Genomic DNA, 25971 nt, shown 5'->3' with positions numbered 1-25971 from the left:
TTGCCGAACTTTTACTGAATTACCCCGAATTCTAAAATAGTAGAAATCCTCCTATGCGTCGTCTGCTAAAACATTTAAGATTAATAATAATAATAATAAAGTTTATTGACGGGTAAAAAGAAAGCCAAATTTAAAGAAACAGAACAAAATAAGACAAAATAAAAAAAAACACATAAAAAAAGCAATGACGCGACTCAGTGGACGAATTTGTCCAACCGAGCCTTGAACGCATGGACAGACGAGTTCCTCTTCACCTCACTAGGGAGACCATTCCACGAGTTAATAACCCGTTGCGTGAAAAAGACACGCCGAGGCAGGGACGTACAGCGGGACTTGGAAAGAGTGGGCGCTCTCCTCCCAGTCCAGCGAACGGTAAAAAATGCGGTGACCTCCACGTCGTAGTGGCCATGGACCAATTTGAAGGTTTCCACCAAATCCTGACGCAGCCGCCTATCAGCTAGGGACATAAGGCCCAGCCGTCTGAGGCGCTCCGGATAGGGCAAAGTTCGCAGGCCAGAAACAAGTTTTGTGGCCCTGCGCTGGACCCGTTCAACATTCTCAATGTCCCTGACGAGGTGGGGAAACCATATGCTTGAACAGTAGTCAAGATGAGGGCGGATGTAAGTTCTATACAGGACGCCAAATAACCGGACGCTAAAATGCGAAAAGGAGCGCTTTAAAATGTAAAGAGCGCGGGAGCCACGGGCCGCCGCCACCCTACCATGGGTATCTCCCAGCATACCACCAGCCAACATAACCCCGAGGTCCCTCACAACAGACTGAGCCTCAATAGGCCTACCCGCCAAACGGTACTGAAAGCGAGGGTTATTTCTTCCGCAATGCAGGACCACGGATTTGGTGGGGTTGAAGCTCATGCCGTTTGAGCTGGCCCACGCATCAGGAGCATCCACGTCCCGCTGCAGTGCGAGAGAGTCGGCGGGCGTGCGAATGCCGCGCCCAACCTTGGAATCGTCCGCAAACAGGCTCACAAACGAGTGTCGGATAGCACGCGGGAGGTCGTTGATATAAACAATAAAGAGCGTGGGCCCCAGTACCGAACCCTGAGGCACACCACGACGAGTAAACACCCCGAAGTGCCACGTGCTGAAGCCGATTTCGGAGGAAGGCCGCAATCCAGGTCACAAGCGTGAAGGGTACGCCAAGCCATTCTAGTATCCGAAGTAACAACGAATGCGGGACCGTATCAAAAGCCTTGCGCAAATCAAGGTAGATTAAGTCGACCGAGGCTCCCGAATCGAGGCAGCGGGAGGCGTTCTCAAGGGTGCTTAACAAGTTTGTGAAACACGACCGTTTCATCAAAAAACCGTGTTGGTCAGGCGTAAAGAAATTCCGGGCCGTTAGGAAGGAGACAAGAGCATCCCGGACATAGAGCTCCAATTGTTTACACTGTAAACAGGTCAAGCTAATTCCCCGAAAATTCGTGACCGAGCAGGAAGAGGGTGTCTTCTTGATGGCCGTAATGTTCGCCCTCCTCCAAATAGCAGGAACGACACCCGACAAAATTGACCGTTGAAATATGGCCAACAGGGGCGCAGCCAAAATCGTGGCACCCTCGCGCAAGAGCCGCGGATGAAGATCATCCGGGCCAGGAGATTTGTCGAGCCGCAAACGTCGCAAGTAGCGGCGAACCTCCACATAGGACAAACCAAAATCTGAGGGCTCCATTTCTACTTGGAGCGCGGTCTCGTCAGAAGCGACTCGTGACATAAAGTCCCCAAGATAAACCGCCTCCTCGTGGGGTTCCGGAATAAAGACCGACCGGAAATAAACGTTGAGAGCCTCAACAATCTCAGCGGGGTCCCGAAGCGTAACGCCAGCAGGGTCGTTGACAACCGACAGATGAGCTCTGGGGTTCAGCGAACGTGAGACGTGGGAGTAAAGAGCCTTTGGATTGACGGGAATCTCAGCGACCAGTCGAGATTCATACCGGAACTTAGCGGAACGTATATGTCGCGTAAGAACATTACGCGCGTGCAAACACATTACATTTGGCTTTGGCTTTTAGGGGTATAATAGTGGGTTTCGGCACAAAATTATGGGGTAAAAATTAAATGCGAAAACTCCAATAAACGTCGCAATTAAAGTAGGTTATATAATCAAGAATGATAGGGGGTGGATACGAATTCTGAGAGAAATACACGCCGTAACTTCGTAAACGATTGGGTCTGGTGGGAAGCTATAAATGGGGGAGGAATACTCGGGACAAAAGGCAGGTGGGCTACCTCAGAACTAGACCCTATTTAGCGCCATCGTGTTGGCCTAATTTTGCATACATATTGCCAAAGTTATTTTAAACTTTTTTTCTCGTAATTAAAATTTGCAATTGAAACATTAAATTTTATATAGAGTTAATATTTAATAATTATTGTTTCGAAAATTGTTGCTAAAATAATAATGCACGTAGATGACGCTGCAATAGGGAAACGCTGGGGGGCGGAATAAAGTATAAATGGAATAAAGTATAAATGGAATAAAGTATAACGGGAATAAGGTATAACAGGGAGAGAGGGAGAAGCCGCCTAATGCTAACAGAACTCGTATCTAGCGGGTAGGGGTTGAAAACGGGGGTATGAAATACTATGTTCTCTCTCTCTACCTTGGGTCATTCGGTGGATCATTGAGCATGCGCGAAGTGACATCACGAATAGTCGCTACATGAGATAAAATTTTTGGATTTTGCACAGTAGAGCTCGCGGTGGCCCGGGCGATACTACCCCCGTTGGCTGGGAAATTTACTTCCCCCACCCAAAAGAGAGACACCTTGCGCTATTCACGCAGCATCTCCCTCTCTCCCTGGGTATAATAACGAACTGGAATAAAATTTAACTGGAATAGTGTATAACGTCGTATTTGAAAACTGGAATAAGGTATAACTGTCCAATACTGGAATAAACTTTTTATGTAGTTTCACATTGATGCGAGAACTACCCTTGCTTGTTAGAACTGTCCTCTTAAGTTCTCTCAAGGTTGAACCTTGCTAAGCACATAGCGCTATTTGCTGATAAATCAACCACTCGGGAAGGTGTCATACGACACTCAGAAAGCGTTATTTAAACTCGGAAAGGTGTTATGCTGCACCCTTTAAGGAATTAAGCAACACTCATATGGGAGTAAAAAAGTGTTAAACTGAACCTCTGTTGCACAATTTTATTCTTATCTTTGACAATAATTGCTCAAATAAGTTTTATTAAACCCTTTCTGGGGTGTAAATGAACACCTGTAATGGTGTAAAATTTGGACCCATATAAACTACTTTTAAAGATGTTAAAGCACACCAGATTTTCTAAGAGTGTATAACAGCAACCAGTATAAATTTACCCAAATGGACAGTCTGTTAAAAACAGCTAGTCGTCTTATATAAATGACAAGTTGCATCTTAACCAACAGAGCTTAATGTTTTTAATAAACGTTTGAGTGCTTTTAGTTTAACAGCAAAGAGCGTCTTTATCAAAATAAGCTCCGGGATTTATAACTGTTCTAAGAGCTGTTATTTTTACAGCAACCCTATTTTGTAGTGTACCATTAGCGGTTTGAAACAGCATGATGTGTTTTGATTTTCACAGCAAACCACGTTTTATATATATATAATTATTCTTTATTTATATTCAAAGTTGATCACAAACATCTTAAAGCGTAAAGTGTTCAATAAATAAAACTATTACTAACCTCTCACTAACGCTGTCAAAAAGTGACCTCACGGCGGTTGGAGATTGCGTCGCTTCGTTTTTAAGATCAGATTTGAATCTCTTGATTTGAATCGCGCCGTCGTCTTCTAAATGATTATGACCTTTTGTAACTTGGAAGTTACCATCACCTTGTATGGCCCTTGCCCCACACTGCGGACTATTTGTGCACACGAGATACACTTTACCGTATTTTTGATTGTTTTTGCGATATTGAAAATTATTGTGAATGTAAATTTGAGAGTTTTTCCTCAACCCTTCAATCACTTCCATAACTTTAGTGTAAAAGCAAGTGTAAGGAATAATGATTTTTTTTTTTTAATTAGAGGTTTCAATGTAAATTGGTCCCATAAGGGTCCGCGACAAGGATGCGATTATTCAGGTTTCAGTATTTGAATAATCAGGGAAGGAAATGAGGTTTACTTGGGAGGTGACGGAAGGGGTGTGGGGGTCAAGTCACCTCCGGCGGACACGGGGCAGTCGGCACCTATAGGGTAGGAGCGCCGACATGTGTCTTATTCCCTCAACCTTTGCCGCCCAGAAGCTTGGCTTACAGGAGTGCGCCACACTCCCGGCTTAGGAATAATGATTGTGGTTTCTAAGCTGTCGCGCAACTGTTATGCCAATGATTGGGAGCAAGATTGCAAGAAAGCATTTTTTTGTCTATTGTAGTCAGTAGACTAAATAAGATAAGACAACAAGTTAAAAAATATTGAAAAAATATTTTTTGTACCTTGCCAAATTTGTCTAGTCTACTGACAACTAGGCCTATAGATCTTAAAAAATATTTTCTTGCAATCCTGCTCTCAATTGATAAAAAAAGCATTTAAAGGAATTAAAAAGTATGACTAGACAAAAAATAGTTTTTCAATATTTTTTAACTTGTTGGCTTATCTTATTTAGTCTACTGACTACAATAGACAAAAAATGCTTTCTTGCAATCTTAGGAGGCAATGTTAGGAGGCGGTTATACACTTCAAGTAAGTGTCTCCCTTATGGAACAAGAAACAAATAAAACCATCAAATTCTACTCTGAGTCTTTTTTTGGGTATGTTATATAATGTTAATGGTAAGAGGAGAACTGGGAATTGAGTTGACTGAGGTTTGTGTAAATGGGAATTGAGGATATTAAATTGGGTGAAATGTGGGGTAACCTGATGACGGTACCCAATTCCCACTTAGGGACTCTTGAGTAAAAAAAATACTCTTTCCTGAAGCATAATAGGGAAAACTCGCACACTAATATTGGCAGTTTGGCACGAGTAGGCAGGCAAAGAGAAATTTTTTTACAAGGTTTGCTTTCCGCAATAAATGATCATCAAGAAATTTTAAATATTCTAAAGCACCAAAATTTTTATTCTTTATAGGAAAATATGAAAAATAGGATTTTATAGTAGAAAAACGGTGTTTTATAGGAAATATAGTACTAAAAGTCCTCATATGTAAATCTATTTCAGCTCTAACTGTGTAGAAAAATCTTGGCTCGAAAATCGAACGGTCGTATTTTAAACTTTTCTTTGCTCTCCCCATATTCAACGGAATTTCAGTGAATCAAATGCTAGGTGACGCTGCGTAATGACAAGTTACCAATTTATTTCGTTCTGGCACCCCCTCTCTGATGTCAAAGTATTATTGGTCGAAATAAGGAGTGCCAGCGATGACGGGAAAGAGGGAATTTTATTATTTTCATTATTCAAGAGGATGAGCCGTCGTAAGTGCTACAGTTCAAATATACGTTATGTAGAATCTTAAAAATAACACAAAGTGTGAACGTTTTGTCCAACACATTTAAATATGTTCCATATAGGATATAAATGAATTTTTTCTGGCTGTGTAGTCTTCAAACCCATTCAAATTGCCCATACTTTTTCCAAGTCATAGTCAAGAGCGTTCTTCCTAAGGCACATTGATCACGAACAAGAGTTTATTCCACATTTGTAAATGGCTTGTTGTTTGACCAAATTAATTTCCCGTGTGCTTACAAAGAAACACTAATCACAGTTGAAGACTTTTTTCTGGTCCGAGTTTCAATATGATATTAAAGATTTCATCCATACTAAGTTTGATCTTGTATTAATATAGGCCTAACCATGAATCTATATAACTATCCTATGAAAAACATTAACATGTACAAAAATGGGCCAAGCCTCGCTCGTGCCCTCTCCGCCGTAAAACGTTCTGAGATCCCATGTAGAGCCAAGTCTGCCTTTTGTTCTCATTCAATCGCCAATTGAACAATTATGTTATAAATTAAGTCATTTTCCTAATTAATAACCAATATTCTTTGACTCTATCATTATTATACATCTTTGTTCGTATCAAAAATATCGTGAATTGGCAATCGCAAGTAAGTAATATTATAAGGAAGTCGAGGAAATATTCACTAAATCGTTGCCGATTTTAAAATAATCAAAGGGATATTCACTAAATCGTTTATGGTCGAGGGGATATGTACAAGTTTATAAGGCGAGTTATGCATAACCTTATGTACACGTTTATAAGGTAATTACCTGCGCTTGCCAAGTCACGATATTTTTGATACGAACAAAGATGTATAATAATGATAGAGTCAAAGAATATTGGTTATTAATTAGGAAAAGGACTTAATTTATAACATAATTGTTCAATTGGCGATTGAATGAGAACAAAAGGCAGACTTGGCTCTACATGGGATCTCAGAACGTTTTACGGCGGAGAGGGCACGAGCGAGGCTTGGCCCATTTTTGTACATGTTAATGTTTTTCATAGGATCTCACTTCTTTTTGTAGACCCTCTCGTTATACTTCGGTAGTTATATTAAAACAAGACCCTCTCGTGGCACTTCGTTTGCCAATATAATCGCTAACATTTGTCCATATTTACGCTTAATTACCCCTTTCGACCCGCAGAGAATATGCAATAACGATTGTACGCGATATCCTAATATAAGAATGTAGCATCAGTTACAACACATTTCTCTTAAACTACTACTCCTATTAGCTTTAATAAATATTTAACTTTCGGTTAACTTTGGACCATTACGTCCTTTCATCTAGAACACACACTATTTCTGTTGAAAAGACGGCTGCGTCATATAGTTTTAAAATAAAGAACTAAAGAACAATTTTATAAACATTTCGGGATGTTTTAATTTTTCTTTGCTTTATAAAATAAATGAAAACTAAATCATGAATTTTAAGTTTCTATCTCCCCTAGAAGTACCTTAGAATTTTGATGATCGGTGAGTGAGTGAGTGACAATATAAGGTAAATTTCACCTGCGATATTTCGAAAAGTATATAGGGTAGGAACTTGAAATTTGGAAACTGTAGCTAGGATTGACAGTCCTCGCGGCAAGCATAATTTCAGACTTTTACCTGTACCCATCACGAAGTTACAGTGGGCTTAAAAGTGCCACGAGTTGCTTCGAGAAAAGTATGTCAGTGCTCGATCAGTGCTCGACTTGGCTGGGAGCACTGCCGTGCTCCCAGATGATTATACAGCTGCGTAATTACGCTGTCTAACCTCTCGATAAGGTTTCGGCGGAGCTTAGCGAAAGGAATCAGCAGTCACATGCCTGCTAGTGTTAGGAGCGGGAGAAGGAAGGCAGAGTTCGGGGATGTGTAAATTCGAAACTTCACTTCCTCTTGTCTTGTGATTGGCTATTAGAGCTACGCAAAACGCGTCAAAGCTAGGAGGGTAACACCCAAAGAAAATCGGCATGATAGAAGGGGCATATGATAGCGCTGTATATTCATAGTTATATAGATTCATCACTGCCTTCTCAAATATTTGAGAAGGCAGTGGATTCATGATATAACCGGAACGAAGCAAACAACTTTAGCGGGAGAAAGGACCACTCTTCACAATAAGTTATTATAGGCCTATATGCAGAATTGTGCAGGTGCAATACAATTTAGAATGGAGCAATTTAATAGATTGTTACATACACAGTTTTGGCTTATTCATGAATCATTACAGAAGACGAGGAAATATGGTTTTTGTCCAACTGGTTCAACAATGTAAATCCATCTATTCACACATGTGTTTTCTACGTTTATGTTCTATCAAATGAGTCTTCTGGGCACATTCATAGTCACACCGATCACATTTTAAGGGTTTTTCACCACTATGAATGAGTTTATGTCTGATCAAATTATTCATCTGAGTGCATCCATAGTCACACCGATCACACTTGAAGGGTTTTTCACCATTGTGAATGCGTTTGTGTGTGATCAAATTATCCTTACGAATACAAGCATAGTCACAATTATCACACTTGAAGGGTTTTTCACCAGTGTGAATGCGTTGATGTGTGATCAAATGAGCCTTCCACGTACTTGCAAAGTCACACCGATCACAATTGAAGGGTTTTTCACCGCTATGAACGCGTAGATGTTTGGTCAAAGAACCCCTGTCCGTGCTGTAATATTCGCACTCTTTACATTTGAAGGATTTTTCATCACTGTGAATGCGTTGATGTGTGATCAAATCACTCTTCATTGTGCTGGTATAGTCACACTGATCACATTTGAAGGGTTTTTCAGCACTGTGAAGGCGTAGTAGATGTGACTTCAAATCATTCTTCCGACTGAATCTATATTCACACCAATCACATTTGAAAGGTTTTTCTCCACTGTGAATGCCTAGATGTACTGTCAAAGCGCACTTCCGCGTACTTGCAAAGTCACACTGATCACATTTGAAGGGTTTTTCACCACTGTGAATGCGTCGATGAATGTTCAAAGAACTCTTCTGTGTACTTGCAAAGTCACACTGATGACATTTGAACGGTTTTTCACCGCTATGAATCCGTTGATGTTTGATGAAATCGCACTTATGCTTGCATGTATAGTCACATTGTTCGCATTTGAAGCGTTTTCCTTCTTTACCCTTTCTAATGCGCCGTTGTAAGCCCCGTTTATATTCAGTTGAATATTTGAACCCGGTTTTACGATTCTTCTTCAATTTCTCTATAGAAAATATAAAAACCACAAACATCATTTATAATTTAGTATCAAAAAAACAATAACATTCAGGCGGACTTCATAAAAAAGGTAGTGCGTACGAAAACGAAGTGTTACAGAATAAACAAGTTGGGAAAACCAAAATATTACCTCTCCGAGTCGGGGAAAAGACCACTCAATATCGAAATACTAGACCAACATTTTTTCGCTTTGTTTTGTCTAACGAGGCTTAAGTCATTGAAAAGTTTTCTCTACATTGTCAAAATATATAATCATCCACTAATCCTAGGTTTCAAATCATTACTTACAAAGAATATATAAGTTCTATGTTAAATTTTATTCTCTGATGCATACCACTAGCTTTGCCTTATATAACGTTTAATTCAGAATAAAATCTGTAAGACACGATTTCCATTAGAACATACCTTTACGAGAAGATCTTGTTTCCTTTCTAACGAAAAACTGAACTTTCCTTATCTGTTTTTCAAGGTTATAGAACTGAAAGGGGTTTCTTTTACCATAGGTTTATATCGGTAATTTTAAAGTTCACTTTCAAATCATAAATCTTTATTTAATCTCTAGTCTCTCTAATTAAAAAACATGAAATGTCCTAAACGTATCTCTAATTTTCCCATAGAGCTATTTGTATTAATTACTCCACGTTATCCAAAGGCCGACTATTTTCTTTGAAGACCGCACTAGCTAAGCGCTAAGCACCGTGACGTCAAAATTCAAAAACCCCTTATGTAGGATACTGCTAACATCGCTGGGCTCTGCTGAACGCGGCCCAGATTTCCACCATGATTATAATATCTAAGCCTAAAGTGTACTTAACTTTCGGCTCAATCTGAACCGTTAATGTCTCTGCATTACAGAAACGAAATCCAAACCCAAGCGTTAACTTTTTGGTTCACTAGGCCTATTGACAAATAAAAGTTCATTTGACCAACATAGTAGCGTTGTGCTTGTATTCGCTTTAGAAAGGATTATGCTATAAACACATGTAGTATAGCTTAAGTATTATATAAACATCAATTTTAAATAATGATATTAAAAAAAATCTTTGGAATATCAAAATGAAATAGAGCTTTAAAGCTACAAAAGTACTAAATGCATCATAATTACGAAAAATATTTCCACATATTCACTTTATATTAAGGATAAAGGGAATATTATGGTTCTGTAGGATTCCTTTACACATCAAAACAAAACGAACTTCTAACGCAGCGCACTACTGTAACAACGGACGGACACACACAGACAAAAGCATAGACTGCTTTTTAACTCTTTCCGTATTAATTTTGAATTGAGAAACAAGATTATCTTAAATATTAAAATAAATATAATTAATATTTAATATTTTCTTCGTTAGTTATTCGCCTTATTGAACGTTACATCGTTTTAAAAAAGAACAATTAAACATTCTTGAGAGACTTGACTAATATTGGCGTTTGAAATGAAGCATACGCCGGTTGCTTCGCCTTATTCAAATAGGTAGTATATAAGGGTGTCGAACTACAGTTAATAGCAAGAACAACCGCAATTGCGAAAACCTATCGTGGACAACCCACCCTAGGGAGGCTAGACGTTTCTCGTAACCCTAGCTGATCGCCGCGAATGTCTTAAACCAAACGATGACGATGGAGTAGAAGCCAGGTGTGCAGACTGGTGTCCATGTGGGATGGACAAAAACAAAGACCAGAAGATGGTGGTGTAGAAGCCAGGTGTACAGACTGGTGTCCATGTGGGATGGACAATGACCAGAAGATGGTGGTGATTAGAAGCCAGTATGTACAGACTGGTGTCCAAGTGGAATGGACGAAGACCAGAAAATGGTGGTGATTAGAAGCCAGTATGTACAAACTGGTGTCCATGTGGGATGGACGAAGACCAAAAGATGGTGGTGATTAGAAGCCAGTAAGTACAAACTGGTGTCCGTGGGGGATGGACAAAGACCAGAAGATGGTGGTGTGAGAACTCAAGTAGAGGAGCCATTTCCGTGACTGTGAAAGCAGTTCGGAAATGGCGAACACGTTTGCTCCGATTTGGAAACTGCGAACGCGGTCACGTGGGTGTAACAACAGACACACACACAGACACACAGACAGACACACACACAGACACACAGACAGACACACACACAGACAGACACACACGATCGTTACAGAACCTCTCCGTGACATACGTCACTCGGAGAGGTAAAAAGGTGTGTTGATTAAAGGCGTTAGTCGATGAGTAAACGAGCATATCAACAAAAAGGGGATGAAGATCAACCTTGGCTCGAAAGGTTGTACTTTTAACTTTTCTTTTCTCTCAAATTAATTTTCATTCAATGGTTTTAAGACAGTATAACTACACACTTATTAAAGGGACTCGCCGGCGCTGTTGGGGGGAGACCGCCCTTAGTTCAGGGGGAAAACACCCAGCTCTTTGGCCATAATGAATGGCTCCACCGTCGCGGTGGGCGGGTAAGTAATATGCTAACCAACAGTTTGACCTCCCTTCACCCCAACAACTCCGGCCAGCCCCTTTAAGTATGTACAACAACAACGAGTGAAAATGAGAATAAATTAGAGGCTTTTCGCCCAAGATTAGTTTTCATCTAAATCTAAAGCGTAATAAGGTCAAAAAATTAAACACTGATTTTCCTGCAGGGAGTTCGTGTCTCCGTCATTCGCGATTTTCGGAATATGATAAAAATACATTACAACTGTTAAACGACCTCCGAGCAGTTAAATGGAATACGCTATTAGGCTTTATACCGTGAAGTGGGAAATATGACTACTCATACTAGGTACTCAAGACTATTAAAGCATTAAATGTTTTACCTGTAATTTCCGAACGAGACGATGAGGTTTTACCGTCTGGAATCTTTGGAGTGACACCTTCTAATGTCTCCGAGTTGGACACCGAACTATTATGTTGAACTGCAATTGGAACTTCCATAGAGACGGAGGGCAATTCTGGTAGTTCAATTGGGTTGCGTTCTAGTTCAGGAACACACACTGGCACACTCAACGAGCTCGGATCGACAAACAGTTCCATACTTTCATTTTGTCTATCAGTTTCCTTTGCACCTGTCAAGGCGTTTTTGGATTTGTTATCATCAAGATCGCTTTCTAGGGCTGTTTCTAATGAATCGCCTTCCACATTTTCATCCAAATGTTTTTCGACTTCAACATTCAATTCAGGAGCACGCAATTCCTTCGATTGAGTTGTATTATCTTCAGTGTCCCCCTCTGTCGAGACACTTTGTGATTTAAGAAGAGAGTCGTTACTGTTAATATTGTTCTTAAGAGGTTCTCGTGGCGAATCGCTTTCCGTCTTCGTGTCAGGAGACATTTCGAATTGGTTTTCGACCTTAATTTTACGTGAAGGCGCACTTTGAGGCAAACTGTAATCGTAATTCGGTTTAGGGACACACGGATTCGTATTTTGCTTTATAGACCCCATATTTTCAGAATTTATTGAGGCAATTTCAATTTCTGTGTTTGCATTGTAAAACTCCGCCACATATTGAGGTTCAAAAACAAGCGATTCTTGAATAAAATCTTCTTTGTCCAGAATGCCTTGGACACTGTGTATAACAATAGGAAGGGGTAACTCCTGGACATTAATTTCCAAATCATTTTCAACGCGTTCAGTTTTCACGTATTCATTATTATCTAATTGATGTATTCCACTTTTCTCCTATTTTTTAAACAATTAACAATAACTCTCATTCTTAAAGTAATTCCCTTTCCAATCGAGTATGAAAGTGAAGGATCTTGCATACCATCAGATCTTTGATTCTCCTTTCCAAGTCTTTAATGACCCTATTGAGTCTTTCAATTTCGTCTATTTTCTTATTTATTGTTAATGTTGTTTTCACTTTCTCTTTTTCCAAGTTTGAAATTAAGACATTACACTAAACAAAATGAGATTCCATTACAATTGTTAACTATCTACGGACTTTCTATGGCTGAAAGTATTTTAAAAGGGGCAAGGAGGGACAAGCAAGAAAAAGGGGAAACCAATGACACACAAGAAGGGGATCAGTAACAAAGGTCCTCGTTATTAACGACGGACATGTTACCAATCCCCTTAGATGAGAACCTTTAATTAAGATACAACAGATTCGACAACTTATCCTGTGCATATAAAATTGGCTATGATCCCAAAAGGGTCTCATATTTTTGTGATTAATTCCACACAACAAAAAAGCTCCCCTATGCTTTGAAAAATACCTCGGCTTCCAGTTTCGTAACTCGATCATCTCTAGTTTTAACTTCATTGATTAGATCATCTTTGCTTAAGTGATCATAGTTACATTCTTCCTCGTAGTCCATTTCCTAAAAACGAGGTTTTCGTATTTTTCAGATTGTCTAAAACAAAAGGAATATTGCAATAATTTCGCAAATACCTTTTTAATTGCCAACCTTTGAAGATTTACTAAACTCATTTCGGAATTTTGTAAAGAGAGTTTGTGAGATTGTAAATTATCCCTAAAATAAAATAATTTTTCAAAATGAAGGTAAATCAAAAACGAACAAATACATGGTAGCTTTCGCTATCATGGCTAAGAAACACATGGCAAAGCTTAACTAGTTCAAAAGATTGTGATAATTATCGCTGCAATTTTGTTCAAGAGCTATTTCAGAAACCTTAGTGTGACGTCACCCACGCTATTTGCCCATAAAATCTAAGAATTAACAAACATGGCCGCCCACTGGCACTGCCAAAGTCAATCGTGTGACGTTATACCTAGGTACTGACGTCACAATTGAGAGAGCTCTATCTCAACCCCATTTTTGCTAGGTGTGGTTATATTTCCAGACCTAGCCTTGTGCTGATGATTTGTGTGTATGTATGTTTGTGGCCGGGGTACGCCATGAGCAAGTGTAGTTAGAAACCGTTTAAGACAATATCCGCTACCACGTTGAAGCTCGTAATGTGAAAGAATTGCAAAAAAAAAAAAAAAGTACTTTAGTTCCTTCTTGGCTCTATGTTATGAGTTAACAGTAATTTTCCGACTTCTGACGGAAACAAGTTGTTTTGGACTTTTGTTAAGAAAAGATCGTCTTCCAGCCCTTGGAAGTATTGGGAAATAAATAACATTGGTATCGTCAGAATTCACCCGGTTAGATTGCGGTAACCCTCAAGTTTAGGATAAATTTGAATGACGACTGCGAAGCCGATTTCTTGGAACGCCTACTTAGGGAAATATTTTCTTTATAGACCGGTTTGTTGGGTTGGGGGGAAAATATTTACTTTGTGGTTTGTTTATTTAGGCTGTATAGAACAAGGGACCTTTTCAGTTAGATGTGGTTGGTAAGACAATGTACCCCAACCGTCGGGCCATCTCGAATATTACCTTAGTGAGTTTCAAAACATGAGTACTGTACTACATTAGCACATACGAAACCAACACGCCCTCCCCACCCCAAGCTAATAGAGCTATGTCAGTTGAAGGGGGCAAACGTCACAGTTGGGCCTGCCAATAAACGGAGCCGGTTTTCACCCTCCCTCCGTGCGGGCCGCTGAAGAACTCTATGCTAAATTTACCGCACAATACGGCTCCTAGACGGGGACTGGCGAAACCACGCCTCAAAAGCTCTCCTTTCCCCGCGAATTGAAATAGCTCTATACGTAAATATTTTTACGTGTCTTGTATGAATACAGCAAAGCGCTTCATTCCTAGTTACGACTTACGAGGCAGTCTTCGATACTTTTTTAGTAATTATTATTTTTAGTAGTTATTGTACCCCCCTAAAATTCTACTAGGGCGCCTAAATAGGTCAGAAATGGCGCAAAATTTATATTCAAAGGGTGCCAAAATTATACTGAAGTGAGAATATTTTAGAAAGTATCCTATTTTATCCCATAATTTCACTAATATTCTTATATTTTTGGGATTTTGGAGTAATTATTTATAATCCCAGCTGTATGACGCTTGAAACGCAGAATTAGCGACATCTCATTTGGTCAGATAAAAAATCGCGGAGCTCGCTTCGCTCGCTCAGGAGATTTTTCCCTTCCATTTTCCCATAATTAAATTTAAAGAATTTTTGTAGATTTTATTTGAAATGATAGCAATTACTTTGCATTCTGAGCTGCACTTCAATTTAATTTCGCCTGAGATCTGAAATGTCAAAGCTCACAGATTAAGTTCACAGACCTTTAAAATATCTTTAATTATAAAAATCGGTTTTCACTGAAAAACCTCTCTTCCTACCCGACCCTTTTAAATAGCTTGATTTTGTAATTTTCAGTCACTTCTAAGTCTTTTTTTCTTATGGTTTTTTTTTTAATTATTAGCCTATTTGCCTTCTGTGTGAGCCCTTCAGTATTTAATAGGGAGCTAACAGTTCTGACCCTGAAACGTCACACCCTTCTATCTCTCACTGGAGTTTCATCCCCCCTAACGGTTGGAAACAGTATTCTACGCGCAAAAATGCCAACCAGAGGGCGGCTGCGTGACGTCAGACTATCTCTTCCCCCTAGCCAGTTGTTAGCTCCCTATTAGATCAAGGTGCGATGTAACGCACTTTCATGAAACTTACATTCGCACTAAAATAGAATTATCCACACTTAAGGTGTTATCATTTTTGAGTCATATCAGGGGGGTTATTATGAAATCCTGGTCTTACAATGGGAATCATATTTTTCATATTAAAAATTGTCTCAAGGGTTGGTGTCCTGACTTACGGGAAACAATGACTTGAAAACAACTAAATCACTTAGCAATTGTCTAAACATATCCAGAGAGGATTCATAAGAGTGATTAAAATTTCATGTGCAGAAATATTTCCACAACCAACACCTATCGGACACCGGTTTTTGGAAAATCATAATAATTCACCATTTTACTGTAATTAAAGTACAATGTTTCAACCTTGTTCAATGTATTTTTCGACATTTTTCTTGTCTTTGGGGAGGGGGCGCCCAAATCCATATTTAGACTGTACCCCCCTAAATTCGAAACGTTCCTACGCGCCTGAGGTAGTATCTGGTAGTAGTAAAAATAGTAGTATTTTTTCTAGATGGAAAAGTCGCGCGGGACACAGGACAAAAAAAAAATACCGATGATGGAGAAAATACTATGGATAGATACATATTGAATATACTCATGAGACATAATTCAGATATTGAGTAATCACGATTTCGTATGGTTTTTCTGTTTAAATAATTTTCGATAATTCACCATTCCGCAGTATTATTAGCTAATACTGCAATATTCAGCAACGAGGGTAGATCCTATATCTATGGGTAGATCTCACATGCAGAACTGTCTAAACCCCCTATAGGGAGCTAACAACTGGCTAGGGGGAAGAGATAGTCTGACGTCACGCAGCCGCCCTCTGGTTGGCATTTTTGCGCGTAGAATACTGTTTCCAACCGTTAGGGGGGATGAAACTCCAGTGAGAGATAGAAGGGTGTGACGTTTCAGGGTCAGAACTGTTAGCTCCCTATAGCGAGAACATCTTACAAAGTTACACGGAGTGGCTAAATGTGCGCCTCTTTCAATTTGCCCAATATTGTTGAAATTGCGGCAATAAACAAGCTAATCAGCAATAATTTGGAAGGGTAGCAGTATTCAGGGAATTAAAACATATCCACTTTAGGGAATTTGTTCTATAGGTTCTATAGGTTGCGGTTTGGATCCGTTACATGCCTTGTTGACATCCAAGTTGCATTATATTTCACTTACCAGCTTAAACGTTCGACCATAACTCGACATTCTTTAACAAATTCCATCACTCTTTGTACAGTTTCCCTGTTAAGGTAATATACGTAACATTATAAAAATAATAAAAATATGGCCATAAACAAAGACTTAAGTGTCACTAATACACATTCTTACTTACCAGTCAGGCTGATACAGGGCCGGAAATAAGAAAAAATTCTTATAGGACATGTGTCCAGTGACCCCTCCTTTGACTGGAAAATTTATGGGACATTGTCCACTGGAGTGTGCAAAAATAGTGTTGCATCTTCATAGTCAAGCTATAAAAACATCGGAAAATTTATTGGTCAAACTGTCCAGTGACCCCCTTAGTTTTTTAAAAAAATATGGGACATTTAGAAATTTTATTGGACAATGTCCAGTGTCCTGTGCTTATTTCCGGCCCTGGGCTGATATGAAGTTTGGAAATTGGAACACTTTTCCGGGAAACACTATCTGAACATAAATTTCCTATTGACCAACTTTTACTGAATTACCCCAAATTCTAAAATAGTAGAAATCCTCCTATGCGTCGTCTGCTAAAAGATTATAACGACTTCTGGCTTCGACTCTTCGGGGTAAAATAGTGAGTTTCAATTTAAAAATGCGAAAACTCCAATCATGCCAATATTGCGCAGAGCAGTAATCGAGTTACAGCTAGTGCCGAGAGGAGAGGAGAGTTTTTAAAGTTCAGCTAGCTAGCTAATTGGACCAAGTCATCTTGCGACTTATTGCCACTTATCTAACGCCTTTACAATGCATAGAGGGGTGGTGGCTTGCCCCTATGCCACAGCTAACCGACAGCGCCCTATACTAACTATTACCGTTAACCTCTGCAAGTTTTGATGGAAAGGAGAAACCGGGTTAGACCGCGGAGGAAAACTCCTTTCCCACGTGACCCTACATTTCGCGTAGCCGTCTGCCTATTCACCTCACCATTCCATTACACCCTTCTTCCATGGTAAAAGCGTGCTTGGTAACATTTGGCTGATTTTTCTACCACGTTTATATCTTGTTGCGAAAACCTACACACTAAAATAAAGGAATCCTCAGGGATACACAGTATAACTCCCTCCTGAAGTTCATCGTTATATCTCACCAGAAAGTATAATTAAACCCCTTGGTAGTAAAAACAGTCTGACATCCGCCTCAGGGATTTTATGTATATATACTTTTCAATCAAAACAGAATGAGGTCGTGTTTAATAAGAGTTAAAATTGAAAGAACGAAATTGACGCCCTGTAGTCAATATTAGAGAGCTGCATTTCAGTTTAAAACGTTTCCATTTCCATACCATTTTTGTTCATATTTTTGTTTACCAATTCCACCCATAGATTTCATCAACCTCCCCATCCGTTACCAATCCGTCGTTTCCAAATACCAACCATTCCCATTCCCAATTAAGAAACGTTTTTTCATTTAAAACTATTTAAGAATTGAACAAAAGCAGAAAACCATTTCCATACCATAGTGTTCGAAAGAATATAACTCTTGGGCGTCTTGGCTTGGCCCGAAATTACCACTGCAGTACCGGTTCTTCATCGGGAATTTTAGTAAAAATAAGGGGGCTGAAGAAATGAAGAAATGCAGAAAAATTTGACTGGACTGAGGGCCTTTTGCTCGCCCGTCGCCAAGTAGCATAAGTCACTTCCCAAAATATTTATTCCGAGAATTTGAGGCGAAAACTTACAATGGACTGATTGACAGCTATAATAGCCGTGAATCTCGTGTGCTAAAGTAATAGGGGGATGAGGTAGAAGCTGGCACTGTTAGCTTAGCTAGCAACTAGGCTACAACAAACTGAGATAAGTAGTAGTGGCACCTATGTTTTATGTCATATATAGTCTAATATAGTCAAATTCAGAGAGCTGCCATTACTCTGTGGCCCCTTTTTAAGTCTTTTTAAGAATTTTAGATCTTCCATAGAAAATAGGTTCTATCCATTTACCAACCATTTACAAACTAAAATGTATATCAATTTAACCACTTCCATTCCATAGAGGTTTTGTCCATGTGATATTACTAGAAAAACCATCCATTCCCACGGTTTTCCATGGTTACCACCGTAAATGGAAATATACCGTTTCCATGCAGCTCTCTAGTCACTATAATAGCTAAATATTGCATATTAAACGGTTTTCAAGGAAAAAAGATTTCCGACTCGTTTCAAAAATTTAATTGCGATAAAAAATAGTCTCTTACAAATACAGAGAAACTGAAACACAATTTAATAGGTAAATTTGAAATCGCCTTCACCAGAAGTGAATTGGTGTTTTTTATCATAATGTTCCTGCCTTTGCTTACATTTTCTTTTTCTTGTGTTGACAACAATAAACCGTAAAACAAATATACGAAGCTTCTATAGATTGCACGATTCAATTGGTTTTTCTCTTAGGCGTGGTAATATTTGGGATATGCAAACAACAATAATAGTACGATACATTTTAAATTACGCTTAGTGAAGTATTAAAGTCGATAAATACATTTGGGTGTGGTTGTTATTAGAGAAACCTTTTCCATTTAAATATAACAGGGTTCATACAAAATTTCAAAAACCGATTTGCCTGAAATATTTAGGTTTACCATGCGTGTCGCTTTACATTATTTTATATAATCAAAAACAACGGACCTGTCATCAGAATTCATGAGCCAAAGAAATAAACATATTTCTGCACACTTAATATCAGATTCATATTTCTTGAAATATGGTTATGGGTTCTGCTAACGTTTATTTCGTCAGTGGGTAGGTTTTAGTAATAGCCTTTTTTCTGATTTTCAAAAACTAAAATAAATTTTAATAGGAAATTTCAAAACAAAAATGTTTTTCTGATATAAAAAGATAAAATTTTATTTTCCAAAAATAATTCTTATTTTCTCTATGCCCAATATTTCAATGTATCGTAAGAGGAGATAGAAACCCGCTTTATAAAATCCGCTGAAAAATGGGAAAATAGGTGGTAGTAAAAACTATTTTCGGTACGTTTAGATTCAGGACGCATATCCTTTGCGCATGGGAGCGGGGACCTACTCGTATTGTCTCTGTCATCCTCTACGTCAACTATGCTCGAGAAAGCTGAGCTCAGGCATTACCCCCGGTCTCACCACGCTTTGATCACTACTGCCTATACTGATTCTCTATCAGTATCTCTCTCTCATCTTTGCTAATATTGTACAGCTTTCAAGGCCCGTATATTGAGTTGAGCATACACCCGACCCTTTATAGTTTTATCTATGGAATACACGGCTGCGAAAGCAACAACAAATCTCGAAATGGACGGAGTTACATTTTATAACAAAATAGTCTCAGACACTCAGGTCGAAACTGGACGGTTCTAATTGGGTATACAGTAACTGAATCTCCTTAAAATTCGCGATTGCTTCGTTTAGCTGGTCAGCCACTGCAGTAATTCGATTGACGCTTGACCTTTGAACCAGTAACAATCAAAAACAATATGGAAAAAGTCACGCGTGTAGCTTGCGAAGTAATACGCGCAAAAAGTTTCTTTGGTTGTGTCTTCGTAAATGATCATTGGAGTAACATTAATGGAGACACTCAAGAGAGTGGTGGCTAAGAAAACCAAAATGACGACTTTAAAATTGTCAGAGGCTACCCACAAACTTTGAAATGTCCCTTATTTTGTTTCTGGTTAAACTTAATTGCCTAGCTGCGTGCAGTTTATAATCGGGTTTCTTAATCAATGTTTGAACTTCCATCATAAGCGCTTAGGTTAATTTTATCGAAATGGCGTAACGCAACGACGCCAATGCTGTTACGGTAACCTCAGACCATCTAACCATGGACAGGCAACTGAATAGAGCACTAGGTTTGCTGAGAGCAACGCCTGACAATAGCGCTGTGGCGGCCATTGTCGCATGGTTATCATCAAACCCTAGAAAAAAAGCATTTGGCGATAAATTGCAGTCGGTAGACATGTGAGGGCGCATGCTACACATTGCCATTTGTTAACGCGGGTTTAATACAGCTTTACCTGTCCTTGGTTAGGTGGTTTGAGCCGTAACCGACGTGATCGCATAGAATAAGTACATTCTTAAAGCCGCTAGATAACGTCCCATTGTAGACACCCCTCCAAACGTCGCAACATCAATGGTGATAAAGGTTTCGATTCAGTTTCGGTAAAGTTATCTATTAGCCTTTCTATATTAGTCGTTTGAAAAATTGCGAAAATCATCTTTAACATGGCGTAACCTATTACGCAGACAATTAGCATCTTATATTTTTGTTTCAAAGTGGAATACAAAGCCACGTTTGCGGAGAATAACTGGTCTTTCACTTTGGAGATGGTATAGAAGATTTTCTTCTGTTTGGAGACGGTAATATGTTAAATTCCACTGGTGACGAAGAACTGTTCAACAAACATAGAATTATAAGCGAAATAATATCGCACAAGTGCCCGTTTTATAAACAGGATGTACATGATAGAGATAACAATGCATGACTTAATTGGTTAAAAACTCTTGAAGTTTCTCTTCAATGTGACACAATAAAAAAGTATCTTAATTGGTTTGGTTTAGGGCGTGCTCTTTAAGGCGTGTTCTTTTTAATAACTTTCAAAAACATGAGCTAAATATATATTTGTACGTACCGAAAGAAAAAAATTAGAGCACGCCCTTCTGCACAAATATTCATTAAATATAATTAAGATGGTAAGAAAATTTCGCACCATCTCTAGATCTTAATCCTGATTTGCTTTCGATCTAAAATTATTTCTTTTTCATTCAAGGGAACGTATAAAATAATGAAAACTTGGAATCATATATAAATTTACAATAGTAATGAATGTATGAATTGAATTCATAAAGACACACTCTACGAAAGCAATAACAGGGGGCTCTCAAAATGTATTGGACCACTAGTATCATCTAAGAGATTTGGAGAATAGAATAGAGAAAAATTAAAGCTGAGATTTTTCATTCAAACTCTACTATGAAGAGTTAAGTTCTAAACTAGCTCGATATGAAGTTATGAACAACTTGCAACACAGGGAAGGTTGCGTGATATCGTGCTTCTTTTGTCTTTATTTGAAAAGTTCCTAGTTTCTATGTTAATTTATTATTAACCACGATGCTCAAAGCGTAAGGATTAAATTGAAGATAAACGACGGCGTAAGTGACCACCACCCCCAATAAAGTCAAAATTAAACGTCTGTTAACTTCAAAACATCCCCCAGCTCTCATTTCCAAACGATAAGATTCCAGTTGGGTTAAAAACATTTGCATCTCGGCGCCATACCCATTAGAAATCGCGTCATTTAACGAATCAACCGCGACATTGACGCAGTTTTTGGACTCTTCCTTGATCTTTGACCCCATAATAATCAAAACGAACGCGTGGATAATATCTTCACCGTAAGCTACGAAACAGTAGATCGTAGATAGTCGATCGTATTTCAATACAAACAGGTAATATATGACGGTCGTACCGTTCAAGCAAAGCGCAACAGCTGATGTCGCCATAAAAACAAAAATTACAAAATCAAAGCTTTCATTGATGCTATAAACACTTTTCGAAGCCTTTCGAAGTACACTTCGAGTCGATTCCAATTGAAAATGGCACTGATGTTGGTGTTTAAAATCAATTTTTCGAATAGAATTTCCAACTTCTTTTAAAAGTTTTTCGGTCATTTTTACAGACATTACATAGGGTATTGAAACTAATAGACCAATAGTTAGCCAAATTATTGGATAAACTATGGCGTAAGTGCCAAGTAGTACATTGCGAATACTCGGAGGAACGCTGGAAACGTCACAACCGAAACAAAATGTTGTCAGCAGTTGGATAGTAAGATTATTATAACTGTCAAGATCCAAAACATACTTCATCTTAGGTAATTCGAAAGCGCACAATATTGTCGTAGTTACGACGTAAAGAAAAACGAGTATCATTAACATAGACAGTCGATGCTTCAATGCGTAAAAAGCAACGGGATTCACACTTAGTAATTGATTTTTCAAAATCTGCATGTTTGTTAAAATTTTCTTCCGTTTGGTCAGAAGGATGTAAAGGAAAAATACACTTTTAATCGAGCTTACGAGGAACCCGTACTGCTCGCGTAAAAGAGACTGGTGCATGAATAGGTTTCGTAACACAACAGCCAAAAAGTACTGGGAGAAAACAACTGAAATTACAATCCAAAATTTTGTTAAAAACACGAGACACTTTCGGGCGACTCGTTCCATCGCGAGCGTCAATATTAGAACTAAATGTATTTTAACAGTACCGTTTCATTGGGTGTGGTCCGTTAATGATTTTTGAAATTCTTCAATAAATATGCCTCATTATTCTTTAGTTACAATGAAGATTGTCGTGCCAATTGTAAACATAACAAGTTGGGAAAACCAAAATTTTACCTCTCCGTGTCGAGAAAATTATATAAACTTAAGTATCCAATGAAAACGTCGACCTTTTTGCCTTCATCCTTTCCCGCGCTTTGCTCTTAGGCATTTCATCCTTACTCTCAACATTATCTTCCTCCATTTTACATACAAAAATCAAATACTCACAAAAAGAAGCGGCGAAAACCTGCTGGCTCTTTACAACCACTTAATTTGACTTAATATCCAATTTCCAACAACAATAATATACCGGTAGTTTAATTGACAACCTACTAGCATCGAAATTCTCACTAAGAATGGCTCCCGCGGATAAAAAAGGGCAATTTTCAACTAGGTGGGCGTTATCTCATTAGATTTGAAAAATATCATTTGTCTTTTTTACCAATGCCTAACCGTTTGGATTTTTTTAAAGCAATTTTAGCACCAAAAAATATTTTTTGATACAAAATAAATGTTTTATATTCTTATTAAGAATAAAACAAGAGGATAAAAAAGGTCTGTCCTCTCGTAATTTTTTAAGCTTTTATCATGATTACTGTATACAACAGTAACAAGGAGTATAAACCCATTAGTGGAAGCAGTATTTTTTTCCGAAACAATCTCGCTTATGTTTATCCTCTCTAGACTTCGCTAAAAACGTATTACTCCTACGTAAAATATTAATAGACAGGCAAGGATTCATACCATTAAAGAAGGAGCGCAATATTATCCATATTTTCATTTCATATACAGAGAAAAGAAATTATTATGTTTCTGAGAGGAGCTTCCCATGTTTGTTGTTGTTTTGAAAAATAGATCGCAATGCACGGGCCTTGATAGATATAGGAGGCAATGAATGAAATATATCACAATGCACGCGCCTTGATAGATATAGGAGGCAATGAAGGAAATATATCGCATGCACGGGCCTTGGTAGATATAGGAGGCAATGATAATCTCTCTCTTCGCACGAAATTTTTATCTTTAATATTTAAATAAATATAATTATTTTTAATTATTTTAATCTTCAATAATTAACATTAATAATAATTAAATCGTTTAAAATAAAGTTATACCTATTATCATCTTAAACTTTGCTGCTAATATTGACGTTTAAAGTGAAGGGTACCCCTCTTGCCCGCTTTCTTCAAATTTTGGGGTATATATACGATTCGTTTGCATTATAATAGTAAGGAAAAAGCGCAATTGCGAAAACCTTTGGTGGCGATCCCACCTTAGGGAGGCTAGACGTTTTTCGTAACCCTAGCTGATCGCCGCGTATATCCTAAAACCAAATGATGATAATGGAGTAGAAGCCAATGATACAGATTGGTGTCTATGTGGAATAGACGGCAGACCAGTGGATGGTGGTGTTAGAAGCCAGTGTAAGTGAAGACTGGTGTCAATGTGGGATTGACAAAGAACAAAGGATGGTGGTGATTGGAAGCCAGTATGTACAGACTGGTGTCCAAGTCGAATGGACGAAGACCAAGAAGATGGTGGTGATTAGAAGCCAGTAAGATCAGACTGGTGTCCAAGTGGAATGGACGAAGACCAGAAGATGGTGGTGATTAGAAGCCAGTATGTACAGACTGGTGTCCATGTGGAATGGACGAAGACCAAGAAGATGGTGGTGATTAGAAGCCAGTAAGATCAGACTGGTGTCCAAGTGGAATGGACGAAGACCAGAAGATGGTGGTGATTAGAAGCCAGTATGTACAGACTGGTGTCCATGTGGAATGGACGAAGACAAAAAGATGGTGGTGATTAGAAGCCAGTAAGAACAGACTGGTGTCCGTGTGGGATGGACAAAGACCAGAAGATGGTGGTGTGAGAACTCAAGTAGAGGAGCCATTTCCGTGACTGTGAAAGCAGTTCGGAAATGGCGAACACGTTTGCTCCGATACGCAAACTGCGAACGCGGTCACGTGGGTGTAACAACAGACAGACACACACACAGACACGGCCGTTACAGAACCTCTCCTGGACTACGTCACACGGAGAGGTAAAAACTTCATAAGAAAGAAACTCAAAACAATAGACCTTTCAGTATTTTAAGTACGCAACCAATTTTTAAATTGAATTTTCTGGTGAAGAACGGCAAGTACACGGAGTTCAGTGCAAAAGTAAGTTTCTGTATTGCCACGTTACGATTGAGTATGAGTGTCGTATACACGTGAAAATTTGTAATTTTATTTATTTACTTAATTTTTTTTTTTAATTTTCGTTTTCTGTATGGTTCTCTTTATTGTTGTCTAGTGTTGTCCCGGTAACCACCACATATAGGCTTGCCTCTGTGGTTGCCAGCGAATTATTTTTGCGAAATAAATATTATTATTATATTCTGTAAAGATGAACTCTACTGTATAAAAAATTCCTGAGGAATTTTGGTTAAAAAAATACGAGGGCGAGAAGGTGCGCCTACAAAAAAGGTAGAAGGAAACTGAATTTGAACGAAAACTTAGGCCTAATTAAAGGTACTGCAAAGAAGGCATCGGTGCCATCGGTGGGTGGGTAAAAATTAATTGAAATACGTCACAGATATCACGTGATGCCAAGATACAAAGGCTCCTCATAGAGTGGAACTGGACATCTAGTCCTTGTTTTTCACGAGATTGCAGCGCCAATTCCCTGAAGTGCTTGTTTTCGAAATAAAACGAACTAAGCTTCTTTGAACCACACCTCTTCTTGGTCACGTTACTCTGACGTATTTCAAATAATTTTACCCACCCGCCGATGCATTCTTTTCAGTCCCTTTAAGACGTGATTGAAACTAAAATTCACAGCGATTAAGAACCTTTTTTGTGCCCTAATTATTGAAAACCTACAACGCAAACAATCAATTTTCCAGAACTATTATTAAAAACCTACTAATATTCATCTAAAAATAACAATTTATTCATTGTGTTCATCGACATACGGAAATGTTGGACGTAAATCAGTACACGTATAAAGAGGAATATGATCCTGTCCTATGTAGTCCTGAAGTTACTGTATTTTTCAGAATTCGACGACGTAAGGTAACTTTAATCAAGTGAGATTAGACTAGAACTGAGCTAACCAAATTCTTCACTTGGCGAAAGTGAATATTCTTGATGAGACACCAACGTTTGGCCCTCTGGTAGCGGTTTCTGAATTTTCCATCCAAAACGAGAGACGCTCGCGTTGGTAGACGGTCGAACTAGATTCAAGCATCCGCGTAGGGGAAAGGGGTAGGAAATTATTTTGGAACTCGACCAATTTTTTTCTCTCTAGTGTAGGCGCGATGGAAGCGGCATAAAATC

General features: G+C 38.6%; 1 protein-coding gene across 6 annotated transcripts; it reads right to left on the bottom strand.

The window, feature by feature from the left end:
- Positions 1-3687: 3687 nt before the first annotated feature.
- Positions 3688-18056, bottom strand: LOC149679503 (uncharacterized). Of its 6 annotated transcripts, none has more exons than XR_016365792.1 (8): positions 16497-16781; positions 16340-16405; positions 13052-13133; positions 12876-12980; positions 12425-12556; positions 11478-12339; positions 7633-8655; positions 3688-3793 (listed from the first exon to the last, which is right to left on the bottom strand). XR_016365792.1 is itself a non-coding variant. In XM_089835268.1 (8 exons), the coding sequence occupies exons 2-8, from the start codon at positions 16544-16546 to the stop codon at positions 7715-7717; spliced, it is 2238 nt and encodes a 745-aa protein (XP_089691394.1). In that variant the 5' UTR covers positions 16547-16635; positions 17821-18056; the 3' UTR covers positions 5363-7714. The 6 variants fall into 6 exon arrangements, 5 of the variants coding, with proteins under 5 accessions (XP_089691394.1, XP_089691395.1, XP_089691396.1 ...); XM_089835268.1 differs by lacking the exon at positions 3688-3793 and adding an exon at positions 17821-18056 and having other exon boundaries at positions 5363-8655; positions 16497-16635; XM_089835269.1 differs by lacking the exon at positions 3688-3793 and adding an exon at positions 16852-17221 and having other exon boundaries at positions 5363-8655; positions 16497-16635.
- Between the last annotated feature and the right edge of the window lie 7915 nt (positions 18057-25971).

Source organism: Phalangium opilio, unplaced genomic scaffold (assembly GCF_054372755.1).
Source record: "Phalangium opilio isolate 3A_F unplaced genomic scaffold, DU_Popi_V2 ptg000041l_1, whole genome shotgun sequence".
Lineage (NCBI taxonomy): Eukaryota > Metazoa > Arthropoda > Arachnida > Opiliones > Phalangiidae > Phalangium > Phalangium opilio.
This window is presented reverse-complemented; position numbering and strand designations above follow the sequence as displayed.